Source organism: Pungitius pungitius, chromosome 10 (genome assembly GCF_949316345.1).
Source record: "Pungitius pungitius chromosome 10, fPunPun2.1, whole genome shotgun sequence".
Classification (NCBI taxonomy): domain Eukaryota; kingdom Metazoa; phylum Chordata; class Actinopteri; order Perciformes; family Gasterosteidae; genus Pungitius; species Pungitius pungitius.
In genome coordinates this window covers 17,692,631-17,708,024 of record NC_084909.1, presented here as the reverse complement: position 1 = coordinate 17,708,024, position 15,394 = coordinate 17,692,631, and the positions used below count along the sequence as shown (strand labels likewise).

At 47.0% G+C, this 15,394-nt stretch overlaps 1 protein-coding gene across 2 annotated transcripts in view; it reads right to left on the bottom strand.

Annotated features, from left to right (window-relative positions):
- Positions 1–12,451: 12,451 nt before the first annotated feature.
- The window catches only part of clybl (citrate lyase beta like), a 46,420-nt gene continuing 43,477 nt past the window's right edge, over positions 12,452–15,394 (bottom strand). For both annotated transcript variants that reach the window (XM_037489096.2, XM_062565124.1), the window contains exons 7-8: positions 13,775–13,899; positions 12,452–12,665 (exon numbers count right to left, since the gene is read on the bottom strand). In XM_037489096.2, the coding sequence (XP_037344993.1) occupies positions 12,561–12,665; positions 13,775–13,899 (230 nt within the window). In that variant the 3' untranslated portion in view covers positions 12,452–12,560. The remainder of the gene's footprint in view (positions 12,666–13,774; positions 13,900–15,394) is intronic.

Genomic DNA, 15,394 nt, shown 5'->3' with positions numbered 1-15,394 from the left:
GGATCTAGTGGATGGCCTCGGGTGCACCTTCTCCGCGGTGTTGGCACGAACGCACCAGTGCGCAGGTACATGACGCACGAGCTGCATACTTGCCTGCTTGGAATTGGACAAATCCAAGGAAAGGAGTTCAATCTGACACATTGTAAACACACACACACATGCACACACACACACACACACACACATTGTTCGGAGTGTCCACGCTGCAACAATTAAGACACCTGACTCAGGTCACCATGGAGGATGCTGGGACGTTGGCAATAAAATACAAAAACTATTAATATTGGAGTGCACATGTTGTAAAATATCACGCGCGTTTTGCAGGAGGAAAAAACGCTGCATCGGGAGGCTTTTTTTTAACGCTGTATTCATGGGGCTTCATACATTTCATAGCTGTCCTCTGGAAGCATTTGTAAAAAAAAAAAAAAAGAACACTTCATCTGCCGCTTCCTTTAAACGGAGGAAGCACTTGAGGGCCTCCTCTCACTGTGTGCGCGGACGTGTTCACGGGGCTCGGGCCCCAAGGGACGCGGAGCCCGCTCTTGTAGCTCCTGTTTGGACCCAAATGCTCCATGAATGTTGCAAAATAAACACGGTGAAAAACTATTCCCCCTGCATAGAAAAAAACAGAACAGGAGAGACTCTTTTTTTTAACTGAGTGAAGCGGTCACCCTTCAGTGAGAAACGCTTTGAAGTAGAACTTATTATCTGAGGAATACTTTTTGGTTGTCCCAACGACGCGGCTGAATAGGGGAAGGCGCTCCCTTTGTCAGCGATTTGTTCTCCTTTAGTGGGATGCCCGTGGAAATCACTTACATGGGCCACCTCAACATACTGCCCGCAAATCAGTAACCGGCGGAGTCAGACATGGAGACGCCACTTCGGGTGAAGGAGGGGCGGGGGGGGGGGGGGGTGCGGTGGGGGTGACAAAGCGAGAAGTCGCAGTGAAAACGCCGCCGTCGCCTCTTCTAAATCTCAGGGTGGAAAGATTCATTCCTCGGACGAGCGCGGAACCAAAAGCAAATGACTCCTTGTCATACTTTATACGCGCTTTACCCACCCGATGGATGCTGTCGGCACAACGCGCTCCACGAGGGAGGCATACCAAAGTTAAGAGGCTCTGGTTATGTAGAAGAAGAAAATACAGCAAGGAAGTCATATTGGTCCCATATTTAGGCTCAGTACCTGTACCTCGGTTTATATTTCTATATACAAGAAAGCAAGACGCAATTAGCAGCCACCCCCCCCCCCCCCCCCCCCCCCCCCCCCAATAAATCAAATACAGCCGAACCTTGTGACACTTCTCCTGAATTTTACATAGAGAGAGAAAGTCAATTTTCCATATATGGCGTGTTTACGTTTACGTTTACGGGGGGGGGGGGTCTTCTCATATTTCATGTGCCCTAATGCGGGTAATTAAAATAATCACATCACATTGCATTGCTGGTTTTCACCCTCTCTCCTAAATACACCGTAAGCTGAGCAGGCAACGAGGATCGGAACGGAAGGCATGATTACGCACACATCGCATGATGCCAGCTCATGTACACGCAGATGAACAGGCCGCACACCTGTTGGCCAGGTCTGACCTCTCTCTCGTGAAGTCTCCACCGGTCACGTTCTCACATTTTTAACGGCTTTAAAAATGTCTTTTTTTATACGGGCATTCCGCCAGCGGTTTGCCCAGCGCCCAAGTTCTCAGGACCGGGTCGGGGAACCACACCGCCCCTCCGCTGCCGCTGCGGCGCCTCCCCCCCCCCCCGGTTACCTTCCGGAGCTCATTTGGACATCCAGTGGAAACAGGCGCACGGACTGGGCTTTTATTCGGAACCTTTTCTCCACATGCACTCACTCCAGCGGGCTGGTTTCAACTCGACAGCAAGTTAATGCAGCGACTCTAAACTTTGGGTTTTTTTATTTGAGAAAGTACCGGCACTACTTCAGCGGCTGTGGTTCACCTATCGGTCCCGATGTCTCCCTAAAGGATGCGGGAGTTAAACATATGACTGGGCGGGGTTACTCAACTGACCTACTGGTTTTAGGTTTCATTGGAACTTCATTCAAAACAATTACCCAGTGAGCACATCACGGCTTTTGAATTTTAGACGACAGAAATATATATTTTTTACTCCCAGTTTCTTTGAGGCTTCTACAATTAAATGTAATCATCACAACCCGCGTAGAACACCGTGTTGTGGAGGAGGATGGTTATTCTTGCTGTGACATTTACGTGTTGTTTCTCACATAAGTGCTACTAAGATAGAATTCCAGCAGACACAACAGCTCCGTGGTTTCCAATACGTCTTCATCATTTATTTTGAAACGCTTTATTAATAAACAATTGTTTCTGAAGCGAAGCAGAACTGGAATATGTGTCTGCGAGAAATATCTTTAAAGACCTATCAAGGATCCTGTAATTAAGGTGTTTCAAATGTAAAACTAACAAAGTGAAAACATCGAACTTTCTGATTAAAGAATAAACATGGAATAAATTGTAGATGCATAGCAAAATTATATTTTCAGATAAGATTTTATTTCAATAGATGGAATAATAGAAGTGATTTACATACATACATATATATATATATATACACTGTATGATATATAGATTAATGATTTATTAATCAAATCAAAATATTATTTTTATAACGTTCAAGTAATTATTGTAACATTAAAAAGAAAAACATCCTGCTCAAAAATCGAAATGTAAAGAATTGAAGGTATCGGACATGATGGATCAAAGTAATACTAAATATGATGATAACATTCTAACTCCACCTTTCATGGATGGACCTCTGTGCCGTCACGTGCATCCGGGCTACTTTGAAGTCATCCACTGCTCTTCAGAAGAGCATGATACATCACTCACAACCTGACATAATAACTGGTGGCTCAGTAACATCTGTGGGGGTAGATACTTGGTTCCGGTCCAAAGCCCCATCCCGGGGCTGGGAGCCACTCCAAGGCAGTAGGTGAGGAGAGCAAGGTCGTCCACGGACAAGCGGCATGAGCCAGGCCCCGCTACCTGGCCCTTATATATAGCCCACCGGCCAGAAAATAGAAACTAAAGTGTAGATAAGCACGAGCATGCTGCCCCACTAGTCTCTGACTGAATGACAGGGCTTTCCTAAAAGCCTCTAAATGCAGGATGTAGGCTTCAGTGTACCGGGAAACTAGGCTTGACCGGGTGGAGGGAAATGGGGGAACTATGTTCTCCATCAAAAAGAGCAGATGGACTTTTTAAGTGTAGGCTATTTTCTATTTGTAGGGAGGTCACTGCTCACAAGGTACTCTGGACTGAACAAAAACAAACTGCTTCATATCTGACACACAAAGCACATCCCGTATGACCTGAGCTGTTTTTTAAAATATATTTTCAAAATAAGAATTATACTAAACAACAACAACAACAACAACAACGATAAAACAGTACAATGAGCACCAGAATAACTACATTGATGTTTTGGAGGGCCGGCGGACCTGGGGACAATAATAACAGATTCAGGCCTCGGGGATTATTTTCGCCACAGCAGACCCTTTAATCAGATTCAAATCCATACGTCTCCCTTCAATTCAAAACCTCTGGAAAACCTATCTATGATTGATCCCAAACGATTTCAAAAGCATAGTGCCAGTCCACCATTTTAATCCACCTCCATCTTTTACTTCAGCATCTCTTTGTCCATGTTGTGGGTCGAGATTGGTATCAGTGTGTGTGTGTGTGTGTGTGTGTGCAGAACATCGGATGGCGGGCCCTGAGTGCATCACCTTCATTGCAGTAAAAGGTCAGCATTTAGAATGGTCGGTAATCACAGCCAGGGTGGGGGCATCCTTGGAAAAGACAGAGGAGAAATGGAAGAGGGTTGGAGTCCAGGTGCAGGGAACTCATGCAAACAAGAAACGGTCCTCTGTGCCAATAACAGATAACGGTTTGACTCCGGCTCTGCCCACACCAACAACTGACTGTGCTCCCAGAATTTCCTGTTCATCGTGGACCAACCGGTGAAGGTGGTCACCGGTCGTCCTCAGCTTCCCTTCCCATCGTAGGCGCCCTAATCCATAGTGATAAGCAGCGTACCAGCAGTCAGGTCACCTGTGAGGCGCCGCAGTCTCCTCCACCTGCAGAGCTGAGACCTCCCTCCGACTCCATGGAGGCAAACGTGTTGATGCCCAACATCACAAGCCTCACGCCCATTCTCTTCAACAGACTCTGGGCTTGGAAATGGCAGATATGGCTCTGGATGGGCAGGAGGAAATGTGGTGTCTTGATGTTTCCAACTAGGGATAAGCCAAAAAGGATATTTGGCTGGATAGGCAATGAGATCGAGATATGGGGGTCTCCATCTGACCGACGGCTTCAAAGAGACGTGGTGTTGGTCCGCCGAGGCCCCAGACGAGGCTTAAGGCATAAATGATTGAATACCGAGATGACCTATGGTATCAATGCCGTCCAGGAAACAGCTCTCCCTCAAAAGATGCTTGGCCCTCACTGGCGCTTAAGAAATTCTGTACTGGAAAGAATATGGGAAACATGTTGAATCCGAGAAAACACTGGCCTCCACCTCGTCTACGGACAGCAGCGTATGTATTAGGCTGTGAAGATACTGATGACAGCCATAATGCATCTGGTTGTCCCACAGGACTCTTAGGTCTGGACCGTCCCAATCACAAGACTAATTGTATAATTAGGCCAGCTCCGTCGGGGACGGGCACCTTTTGGCCCTTCCTAGACACTTGCCATGGTAAATGACAGTATACCTCGCAAACCATCAACGCTTATCCATCTTAATGACACTAAGCCTTGAGAGATGGTCGTATTATATTATCATGACTGATAGTTCAGTCCAAATCTAATGCAACTGTATTCATCAAGTTAGGGGCATGTTTTTCATAGCAAAACTCATTTTTTGTATGGGTTTCAAGGCAGATATTGGTTTACCCGATGTTTGCTGCCAGCATATTATGCATTCATGCATTCAGTTGCAGAAGTGAACTGGTCCTGAGGAGAAATGCAGTCCCTCCCCTGCAAAGACACGCAAGTTGCTCATTTCCCGATACCCCTCCTTAGGTTTTCAGCATCACCATGCACATCATTATCATTGTCAAAAGTTGTGCGCAGAAGTATATGAACTCTCGGTGTTAGGGGCTGTTGCGGGCGCCGCCCGAGGGGGGGATCCAGGAGGAGGAGGAGGAGGAGGCGGGGGTGACGCGCAGATGTCGGGTCTTCAATTGTGCCCGGCCGTGGCGAGGGTTCGGACCCCTCTCCATCCAGGAGGGCTCCGTAGGTGCCCTCATTACGCAGTCCCCCGTAGCACCGAGCGGCGTGCGCATGGAGAGGAGAGGCGCGACTCCGTGCGCTTAAAGTCTACCTCTCCCACCTGGCCTCTGTCTGCCTGTCACAGCTCCTATAGGGAGGGCTCCCAATATGAATTATAATAAGCATAATAACAACCTCGCGGTTGCAGGAAAGCCAAAAGGAACGTTGGGAATGACGCATTATTATAGTCAGTCAGAAACCAATCAATTTGATGATGCCTCCGAGATGTCAACAAAAAAACGGATGACTTAAAATTTCGGAAAAAAAGTTATTTCCGCTGTAACACTGAAACAGTTCTTTTTTGAAAAGCGCCATCATTACTCTCGATGTCCTAATTGTGTTTTGAGGACTCATGCCAAGGAAATATATGCTGAACGAATGAAGTTCCCCCAAAACTTCCCCGCTTCAAACTGTGACCGAGACTCAAAGGGCAAGTGGTGCTTCATTAACCGTATCCCCGTTTACTTTAGATCCACCAGAGTCTCAGAGAGAGCGGATTAATGTCAATTACCTGTCATTCCGTAGCACCTACAATATGTCGGCCTGGACTTTCTGGAAGCAAGTTTCCCTTTTTATACCCAAAAGCACTTTTGCATTTTGCAGATTCTTTTTAAAGAGAAGACCATGCAACTTTAAATTCGAGGTGTCGTTTTGAAAAATCGTTTTAACAGTGTGGGATTGTGATGTGTGATTATTTCATTCTTTACTACAACTCGTAACTTTGATGAGGGGAACGGGGATGGGAAGATACAAATTGAGGAATCAACGTTATCTGTCGTTATATTTATTTTTAAACACTAATCTGCTTAAAGCCATTTAAACAAACGACTAATTAAGCACTTGAAATGATCCAAAATGGATTGTTATTGTTTCCTATGAACCCCGATTAGCAGGCTGTGTGGATTACAACAAGAGAACCAATTCAGTTGTGATTATTTCTCCTTGTGTTTCAGTTTCTTCCTGATGTACAAATGTAAAACGGCCAGCGGCTCAGCGGACCCGGACGCAGAGCTCCCCCCCCCCTCTCCCCCCTCCACCCTCCCCCCTTTTCAAAGACTTAAAATAATGGACGGCTACATGCATGATGGCCGCACTAAACAAAAAGCCAGGGGAACATGGACAAAGAAAACAGCATCCAAGCTCGAGGACCAATGAGGGGTTTCTTTCCCCTTTCAATCACCGCTGGTCGTGCCCGGGATTAAGGGAGGGCTCTTGACTCCCTCTTTCACACAAAACCAAGAGTGCTTGTCAGCAACTTGAAGGGGGGAAAGGAAGAGAATAACAGTGAGTCCGGGGTTATCGTGTTTAATTGGATTAGATGGTGTCATGTTGAAGTCCGGAGCATGACAAACAACAGATAGACGGCGAGACGGCTGGGGTACACGCACGCACGCACGCACGCACGCCAGCACGTGCACACGCACACACACACACACACTCGCACAAACCACTATATAGCATCCTTCAGCCTGGAAAGTATTTAAAAGAACCAAATGTTTGAGATGATGCGCTTGCCGTTTTTTTATTTTATTTTGATAGGACATGAATGATAAATATGACTTCCTTCACAGAAAGAGAGCTTGTGTTGGTGTCCCTGCCATGTGAGGAAAAGCCCCAGAAAGGAGAAGTGGAGCACGCTGAGGCTGAGGGCAGCAGCGCTGGAGAGGTTTGGATTGTGTTGTTGGCTGTGTGCTGCGCTCATCTGTGCGTCAAGCAGCGGCAGCAATAACAAGGTGCGCGCAGCTGTGCGTGCAGGTGCGCGGCCTCCACCTGCTCAACGGCACAGAGAGAGGGTGGAGAGAGAGAGAGAGGGGGGGGGGGGGGGGTGGATGAAAGGATTGGGGAGAGAAAAGAGAGGGTGTAGTAGGCCTGCAGCTCAAAGGCATTGTTGTTTTTTTTGATCGGAAGAAATGGGATTATTGGACAAAATTCACGTGGTGTTTTATCAACCATAAAGGTGGAAATCTTTGGAACTCTGGGAAACACAATACGGCTGAAAGGCTCAAGAGGAACGGCGTCTGTTTAATGTTTGGTTAGAAAAACGCCAGCCGACACGCCCTGTTCTCAAAGCACCGCACCACCCGGTGTTTCTCCCCATTTCGCTCTGGAACGTCATCGGAGCGTTAGAATAAAAAAAGGTGGGGATTTTATGACGTCACGGTTGAATAGATGACGCAGGAACCCATCGCTTAGGTCCAGGTAAAAATGGCAGAACAAAAGAGAGCGGGACCACACGCGCGCGCCACAGAACGTGTGCGACCTTATATAGTGAGGATGTGTTACGAAGAGTGTTTAATCAATTTAGAGACCAACGTGGAAGCCGCGCCATCCATTGGTCGCGAGCTCAACGCTGCACTAATTAGCAGCTAGAGGCAGGTCCACGTGACCTCCGCAGACACTTTATGTGCTGCTGTTAACTCTTGTTTTTCTTCTCCTCTCACTTGAAACTGTCTGCGTTGGTCGCATAAACTTTCTATTGGTCCGCCTCGTCTGGTGCGTTCAGGGACGGCAAAGAGCAGCAGAACAAACACACTACACTCACACGTGGAAGGCTCCAAGCAATTCAATTAAAGTAGGTGTACTTCACACGTGACAGGTATGGCGTTTGTCCCCTGACACGCACGCGCAAAAAACAACGCTGCCACGCACGCGGACTACAGCAGAGAAAGCAGATTGAACTTGAGAAATTGAACACATGTACATTACATGTCATTTAGAGATACAAATAAAAAATAAAACGGGAGAAAAGTTGCAGGGACTCTTTTTGGCGCTGCGTAACGAGTCTCATTACCATGCGCCCCCCAACACCTCCTCCCCAACACTCTTCCTCACTCCTGGCAACAGCAGACAAAGCGGGCGGATTTTTAGTGGGGCCGGTCAAGCCTTTGATCTGAGCCCGTTAAGGAGAAGGGAGTCTCGGGGGGAGTCGGGCCAAGAGGAGGGCCGAGGAGTAAGGTAAAGTGCACCTCAGAATTTATTAACCTACATTGTAATGACACATCATCTGGTTTATTCTTTTTAATGTTGGCACATAGCAGACAGCGCCTCTGAGGGCGGGATGGAAACCGGCCGCGGGTGTGCATCCTTTCGTTGATGCGGAACCGGGCTGCCTCGACTTAAAAAAAGGAAAAGAACCTTCCACGAACCGCAGCGTGCAAGAAGCCGGAGGGCCTTCAAACAGGGAGAGGGGCCCGGACAAGTATAGGCGGGGTGAATTAAAAGGAGACGGGCGCCTGGCCGCCCATCGCGGCGTGACGTGCACGCTGCAGCGGCATCGTATTAATAAGTCGGTCTGGGGATGAGATATTGACTAAATTTCACCTGTGGTGGGAAATACACATTTTGTTGAGCGAATTCTCGGCTGAGCGCGAGGCATATTAGGTGTGTTTTGATGGCACTGCATCGACAACAGCAGCAGCAGCAGCAGCAAAAGTATGGACATGGTATGCGTGGTAGCCGCTCGGACAAAGGGCTTCTCAGATGAACTTAGTGATGGTCCACATGTGGAGGATCACTCAGGCAGCACAGGCGGCCCGCGCGGAATTTCACATCAGTGGAGGAGAAGAAAAAAATCATCAGAGGGGAAATAAAAAAAAAAGCTTCTGCGTGTGTATTTGTTTATTATATCTACATACTATTTTTTTTTTTAATGAGTGACTGCTTATTTTGTGGTTTCTGGGGAAAACAACAGAACAAAGTGGCAGATAATATTAAACGGATGCAGCGTGTAGTTGGGAGCGCGGGACAAAATGACCCAAACAAGATGAATACAAGTCAATGTTTGCGGTTGTTTTAACACTGCAATTAAATCCACCTTTAATATTATAATTTTTATTCGGAAATTAGATTTGGGGAAATGGTTTTCTAGCAGCTGCAATATTTCCTTTTTATTTTACAACCATAAAAGGCTTATCTCAAACGAAAGTAAGAGAAAATCTCTTCCAAAGCCTTTTTTATTATTATTATTATGGAAAGCAGTAATTGATAGTAATATTAATTAAAAAAAACCTGCCTTGCCTCAGGGTTGGGGCAGTCACAGCTCCTCGGAAGATGACGGCTTATTGGAGCCACAAAAATTCCTAGCCCATTAAAACCAAATACATCTAAATATTGAAACAGAGTTAATTAGCCTAAACTAAATGTTTTAATTTGTATTGCCTCCGCGCACGTTCCATTTCAAGCCATTCCTATGGGCTAATAGGTTTACACTTCTCAAACTGTGCTGCAGCTGCAATAACGAGGTATTTCCATTGCTTCCGAATACTATTCCTCTGCAATTACTTTGTCATATATTGTCATTAGAAGTCTATTAAAACATCAAGTCATTATTCGGGAGTCCCCGGGCGAGGAATTAGAATAAAACCATCTTTGCCACACGGGCCCCATTTAGATTAATGGAAAAATATGTAAAACATTTCGTTTTAATTTTCCTCTGACAGTGTTTTGCATACATGCATCCCCCCCCCCTCCCCGTAATTTATGAAAGCAATCTCGACCAGCACATTATGAAATACTGCTCGCAGCCTAATTGATTCCCGTCACAATTTTTTGGTGAGGATCTCATCGTGGTAATTGTAATTTACTCTCTCGGTGAGTACCGGAGAGATGGGTTTAAATACCAAATGAAAAGAACTGGAGATTACATAGTAGAAATGTCATGTAGAATTACAGCGCGGAGGCGGACAGGAGGATGCATTCCTCTAATCTACACACATGGCACCGGAAATCTCTCGTGTCTTTCTTTTTTTATCCCCATACGCTTGCGCTGAACTAATGGTGACGTCATAGAGCCCAAAGGACCTTCGTTTTACTTTTATAACAGAGGGAAGGAGCGGGGCAAAGTTTAGGTTGGTGGTTGGTGGTGGTGGTGGTGGTGGTGGTTGGGGGGTGGGGGGGGGGGGGGGGGGGGGGGCACCTGTGGAGTGGCTTGGTGGAGAAAGCAGAGTTGTCCCATTCAGCCTTGGCCTCCTCCACCCATGGACTTCACCCGGTGAGCCTCTTCAGCAACTAGTGAAGCAAGACACTTACTTCCTGCAGCTCTGTTGTACTGGAGCGACATCTCATGAGCGTTAAATGACCCGCTTCATCAGTGTGGGACTACTTGGTTTGAACAATGATGGAGGGAATACCCGGTGTGGCAATGTGGAGACAACCTTTTATTCAGAAGTTCTACGTCCTAACGATCTAGACTGCCCTTTAATTCGCTTTCAAATCACATTACACTTTATATTCTGCACGTCTCGCTTCAGATTAGAAAACAAGAAGACACGTTGTATATATATTCAAGCAATCAGTACAGGTAATCTGCTAATTATTTGATGTACAAGTTGAAACATCTCCATTAGATTTTATATCATTTCAGTCCACCCGGGTCTGAGACGTCTCTTTCAAAAGTTCTAAACAACCTCAAACTGCCTGTGTACCCAAACACTGCTTGTGGATTTATTTCACGGAAGTCCCAAATAAAGGCAGTTTGGTGCACTAACTGCAGGCGTAATGGTAGATTGGGCGTGAGAGAAATATGTGTCCGGAGCAGGAGTGGCTTCGATCGCTTTTTGTCTGGCCCGGCCTGGCCTGGCACACACCGCAGCCCGGCCCCAGACACAATAGATCATACAGTACTAGAGAGCAAGCGGGCGGGCGGGCGGGGGGGGGGGGGGGGGGGGGGGGTGAACGGACGAGGTGGGGTAGGGTAGGCACAGTCCCTTTTCATTACCATGGTCACCAACGGCACTATTAACCATTCAACACCCCCTCAATTATCCTCCCATCCACAGTCGGAGAGACAAAGGCCGGGCCCTGGTCTGCTGGAGCAACATGGCCACTAATCTGTCTCACTCCAACATCGCACCCACTTCACTGTCTCTGGGAGTCACTAAACGCTCAAGCCACCGAGCGCTTGTGCTACTTGCATTTTTTTTGTTTTGCTGAATATGCCACTAAAAAAAAGAAGACCTTTTTTCATGCGGTTGAAGATGAAGATGCTGATGAAAAGAGTATTTTTGTGCCGAATGAGTCATGAGCTAAAGAAGACTGGCATCATGTATGCGTGTACACGGCAAATTTCAGAGAGTTAAATTGACTCTGTGAGATTCAATTTGAACTCTACGCTGGTGTTTATATCGTCCCAATCTTGTCAGTGTTAAATCAACACTCAACGAAGTGTTAACAATTTAACCCGGAATAAGTGTCAAAATAAATCTTCTCATTGTTAAATACAACGTCATTTAGCTAAAGTAACTTACATTGCATTTTTAACACATGGTGTTTACACATAAACAATTCAGGGTTAGGTGTATTGCTCAGGGACACTTTGACATGGAACATGGGTAAACCAGGGTTTGAACCAACAACCCTGTGGTTCCTGGTGCTCCCTCACCAATCCATGCACCATATTACATGGATTTAAGCCTGATACCAAGAAGTGTGACACTGTACAGTTACATTTCAATCCTATCAAAGAGTTCATTTAACTCTACTAAGTGTTGCAAATGAATCTGATCTTGACACTGGATGATGACTCCAGCTCTTTCGTCCAATTGACTCTGTAAGAGTTTGCAGTGAGATTTCAACTCTGCACTTGAACACTTTTCCCTAAGACTGGAAAATGAACTAAGGATTTTGCTGTGTATGTTTACCTCTCGTACAGCGGTGTGTGTGACGCCGCAGCCTCTCCAGGTGAGCAGCATGCCTTTACTAAAGAGGCTGACACACACACACACACACACACGCAAACAGCTAAATCGCGACCTTACACACTTCCATCTGGAGTTTTTTTTTTGGGGGCCCGTTTTTCAAGACTTTGATGTCTGTGAGTCAGGCCTACCGGCAGGGGGGCAGGGGCCCGACTGGAGGCTTAATGAATGGAACCACAACAGTGGCTTGTTGTGTTTGTTTACCCTTTCGCCCAGCTGCCACGGCCGAGGAGATGGGAGAGCATTCATCAGGACCTGGGAGAGATCCGAGGCATGGGCGCACACACACACACACACACACACACACACACACACACACTGGAGAATGACATCATGGCGTACACACATGCACAAACAAACACGCACTTTTGACTATCTGTGCAGATCTGATGCCACTGAAAAAAAAAACGGCACAACAAATTCAAAACTCAACCGCAACTCAACACATTTCCACATTTATTAGAAACTTAAATCCCAGCAGCCCGCACAGTTCGTGAAGCCTTCGAAGCGGCGCCGTGCACGCGGTTCGCTGCTTCCTTTTCTGCCGGTCAGTCGTGCGGTTTCTCCGTCACCGCGGCGGACAGCGTGAGGATGTTCTGGGCCTGCTTCACCGAGGGCATGTCGATCATGCTGCCGCGGAAGGTGAACGCGCCCTGAACAACATTCACAACAACGGAAGGAGGCACAAGGGGAACCGTCAGAGAGACATATTCTCAGGGGGGGGGGGGGGGGGGGGGGGGAGGATGGGGTTTGTAAATGTAGGGAGCGGATCACAGTGCTGAAAAACCTCACAAAACAACGTCATACAAAGTACTTTGTTTGTATGGAGATGTTGCCCCAAAAATATGCTTATGAAAATCATTCATTTATACTGCAACTCATTAAATGGAGCAAAAAAGTTGCAGTGCACAAACGCAGTCAAGTGTGACTTTAAAAGAATGGCGAGAGAAAAACTGAATGAGAAGTCAAAAACCCTGAGGAAAATCTGTGAACTACACATCATGTGGAATCTGTACTACTTTGAAAGATCTCCAAGAAACCTCGGGTCGGACAAACCAATGCAACCAATAGCTAGAGGTAAGAATTAGGAAAAACAAGCACCTGTCGTGTTGCAAGACAAAGGGACTGACCCTGCTTGCTGCTCACACACACACACACACACACACGTTATGCGATAGGAATCCCTCGGGCGATGCTTAGTGGGAGCAGCCCTGGCAGGGAGAGAGGTGTGGGCAGATTGTGTGTTACCTCAGCAGATAGCCCACAGAGCTCAGCACACAAGGTCCAGCCATGCACTAAATTAGGAACAATAATATTGTACACTTAATTGCCCCCTCCCTCCGTCCCCTATGCCGTCTTCAGAGAGTCACCCAGGGGTGTACAGTATGTATTCTCTGGAACTACAGAGGTGTGTGAGAGGACACACAGAAGGATCCGGGTCCCCGGAGCACAGGAAGACTCCAGTTATCTCAACACCAGTCACATTTTAAGAATTGAATAAATGTATAAAATCTCCTGGCCCATCCAAGGTATCTCCCTTAAAAAAAAATGTGTGGCTGATTTGTAATGTCAGTGTACATTTGACCTTTTATTCATTTTCCATAGGAATTAAAGAAATAAACTGGTTGTAGCCTTAGCGTGAAATTACTGGAAATATTATTTTAATAACATTAATATGGAAAAAAGCTAACAAACGGTTTGACTTCCAGGCAGCGGTAAGAATTCCAGAGCAAAACAAAGTAAGTTAAGAGGTTAACGTTACCTTTCCCTCCTTTTGGTGTCGGTCGAAAGCAGCAATGAGCTCTTTGGCCCACTGCAGCCTCTCTTGACTGGGGGAGAACTCCTCCTGCACAGCCTGGATCTGCCCTGGGTGGATGACCTGCTTACCTGCACGCACACGCACACACACACACACACACACACACACACACACACACACACACAAAATAGTTAAAAAGTTAAATATGCTAATGTTAACACGGTTTAAAATGAAATCAAACTAAAGTGCCAATTGTGCCAAAAAACTTCGGGTCGGATGGGGAGGGGGGGCACGGGACACCATGAAGGACTTCAACCCCCCCCCCCCCCCATTCTGCTTAACACTCATTTTAAAACCTGCCTCCGTACAATCCCCAGTGGTTCCTTCCAGAAGTGAAACCCAATCTTAACGTGGAGTTAAAGCTCCGTCTGACCCCCCCCCCCCTTCTCCCCCGCGCCCTCCTAGTTAAGATGTGGGCTAACGCCGCAGACATAATCCCGTGTACGCTTGCAGATCAAACTTGTAGCGATAAGTTAAGGTTATGAAAACGTCTGGTGAGAAACGGCGGCTCAGCGCTCAGCCAGCAGGAACTCGACACTTTATGGGCTTAGTTCCGTCGCCGGCGACAAATCCCTCAAGGTGGCCGCAAAAAATCTTTTAGCCCTGGAGAGAGAACGAGAGGCGGGGGAGAGGGAGAGGGAGAGAGAGAGGGGGGGGGGGGGAGAGAACCCAGCTCCGCTCACCCCAGTTAACCTTTGGAAAAACACACAGAGCCCTCCACACAATCAACACACTGTGCAGTCGAAGGCTTTGAGACAACGACTAATGACACAACATCAACTTGCAGCTCATGATTAATAGATTCTGAGAGGGAAACAAGCACGACACAAAATGTGACACTTGTTAGTCGGCCATTGTGACTCCGTGAAAGCCTCCGTGTTTGTTTGTTTGTGCGCAGCGGAGAGAATGCCAACTGCACATTTTGTGGTGGACTAACAGCCCGAGGACTCCCCAGGGCTACTAAGGAGAGTGTGTAGTGTGTGTGTGTTTGTGCTCTACTAACAAGTGGTGTTTCAGGGCTCCTAGCAGTAACGTGCATGTGGGAAACCTGCGCACGTACTTGTGTGTTGCATTCTGAGAGGATTTCGGCGAGAGGAGTGTGTTCCCACCTCGGCGCCCGTTTGACCTCTGAGCTGAGCTTGTATTTTCTTTAAATTCATTTTATTCTGGATTAATGAAAGATGAATCCACCTTCCTTGTGTGTGTGTGTGAGTGTGTGTGTGTGTGTGAGTGTCGGACAACGGGACAATGACGGAGCGAAGGAACAAGACAGGGTGACTCAGGTGCCCTCAGTTACAACCCCATTGGCTCTCCTCAGTAGGCATCATTGGTGCCCTGCAGCCAATCCCGGGCTGCCATGTGGTACTCGCGCCTCATTGGAGGAATGCTATTTAGCAAAGTGCTCTCAGGCGAATGATGGGCAGGGTCCCGGGATGGAAGTGAAATGGGGGGTCCCTGAGAGCAGGTTATTTTGTGCGACCGTTAATATGTACGTTTTGTTATCATTACTGGCAGTGGAACACTTTGAGAAGCTTCATAGAGTCTGTGCAGCAACAACATTTA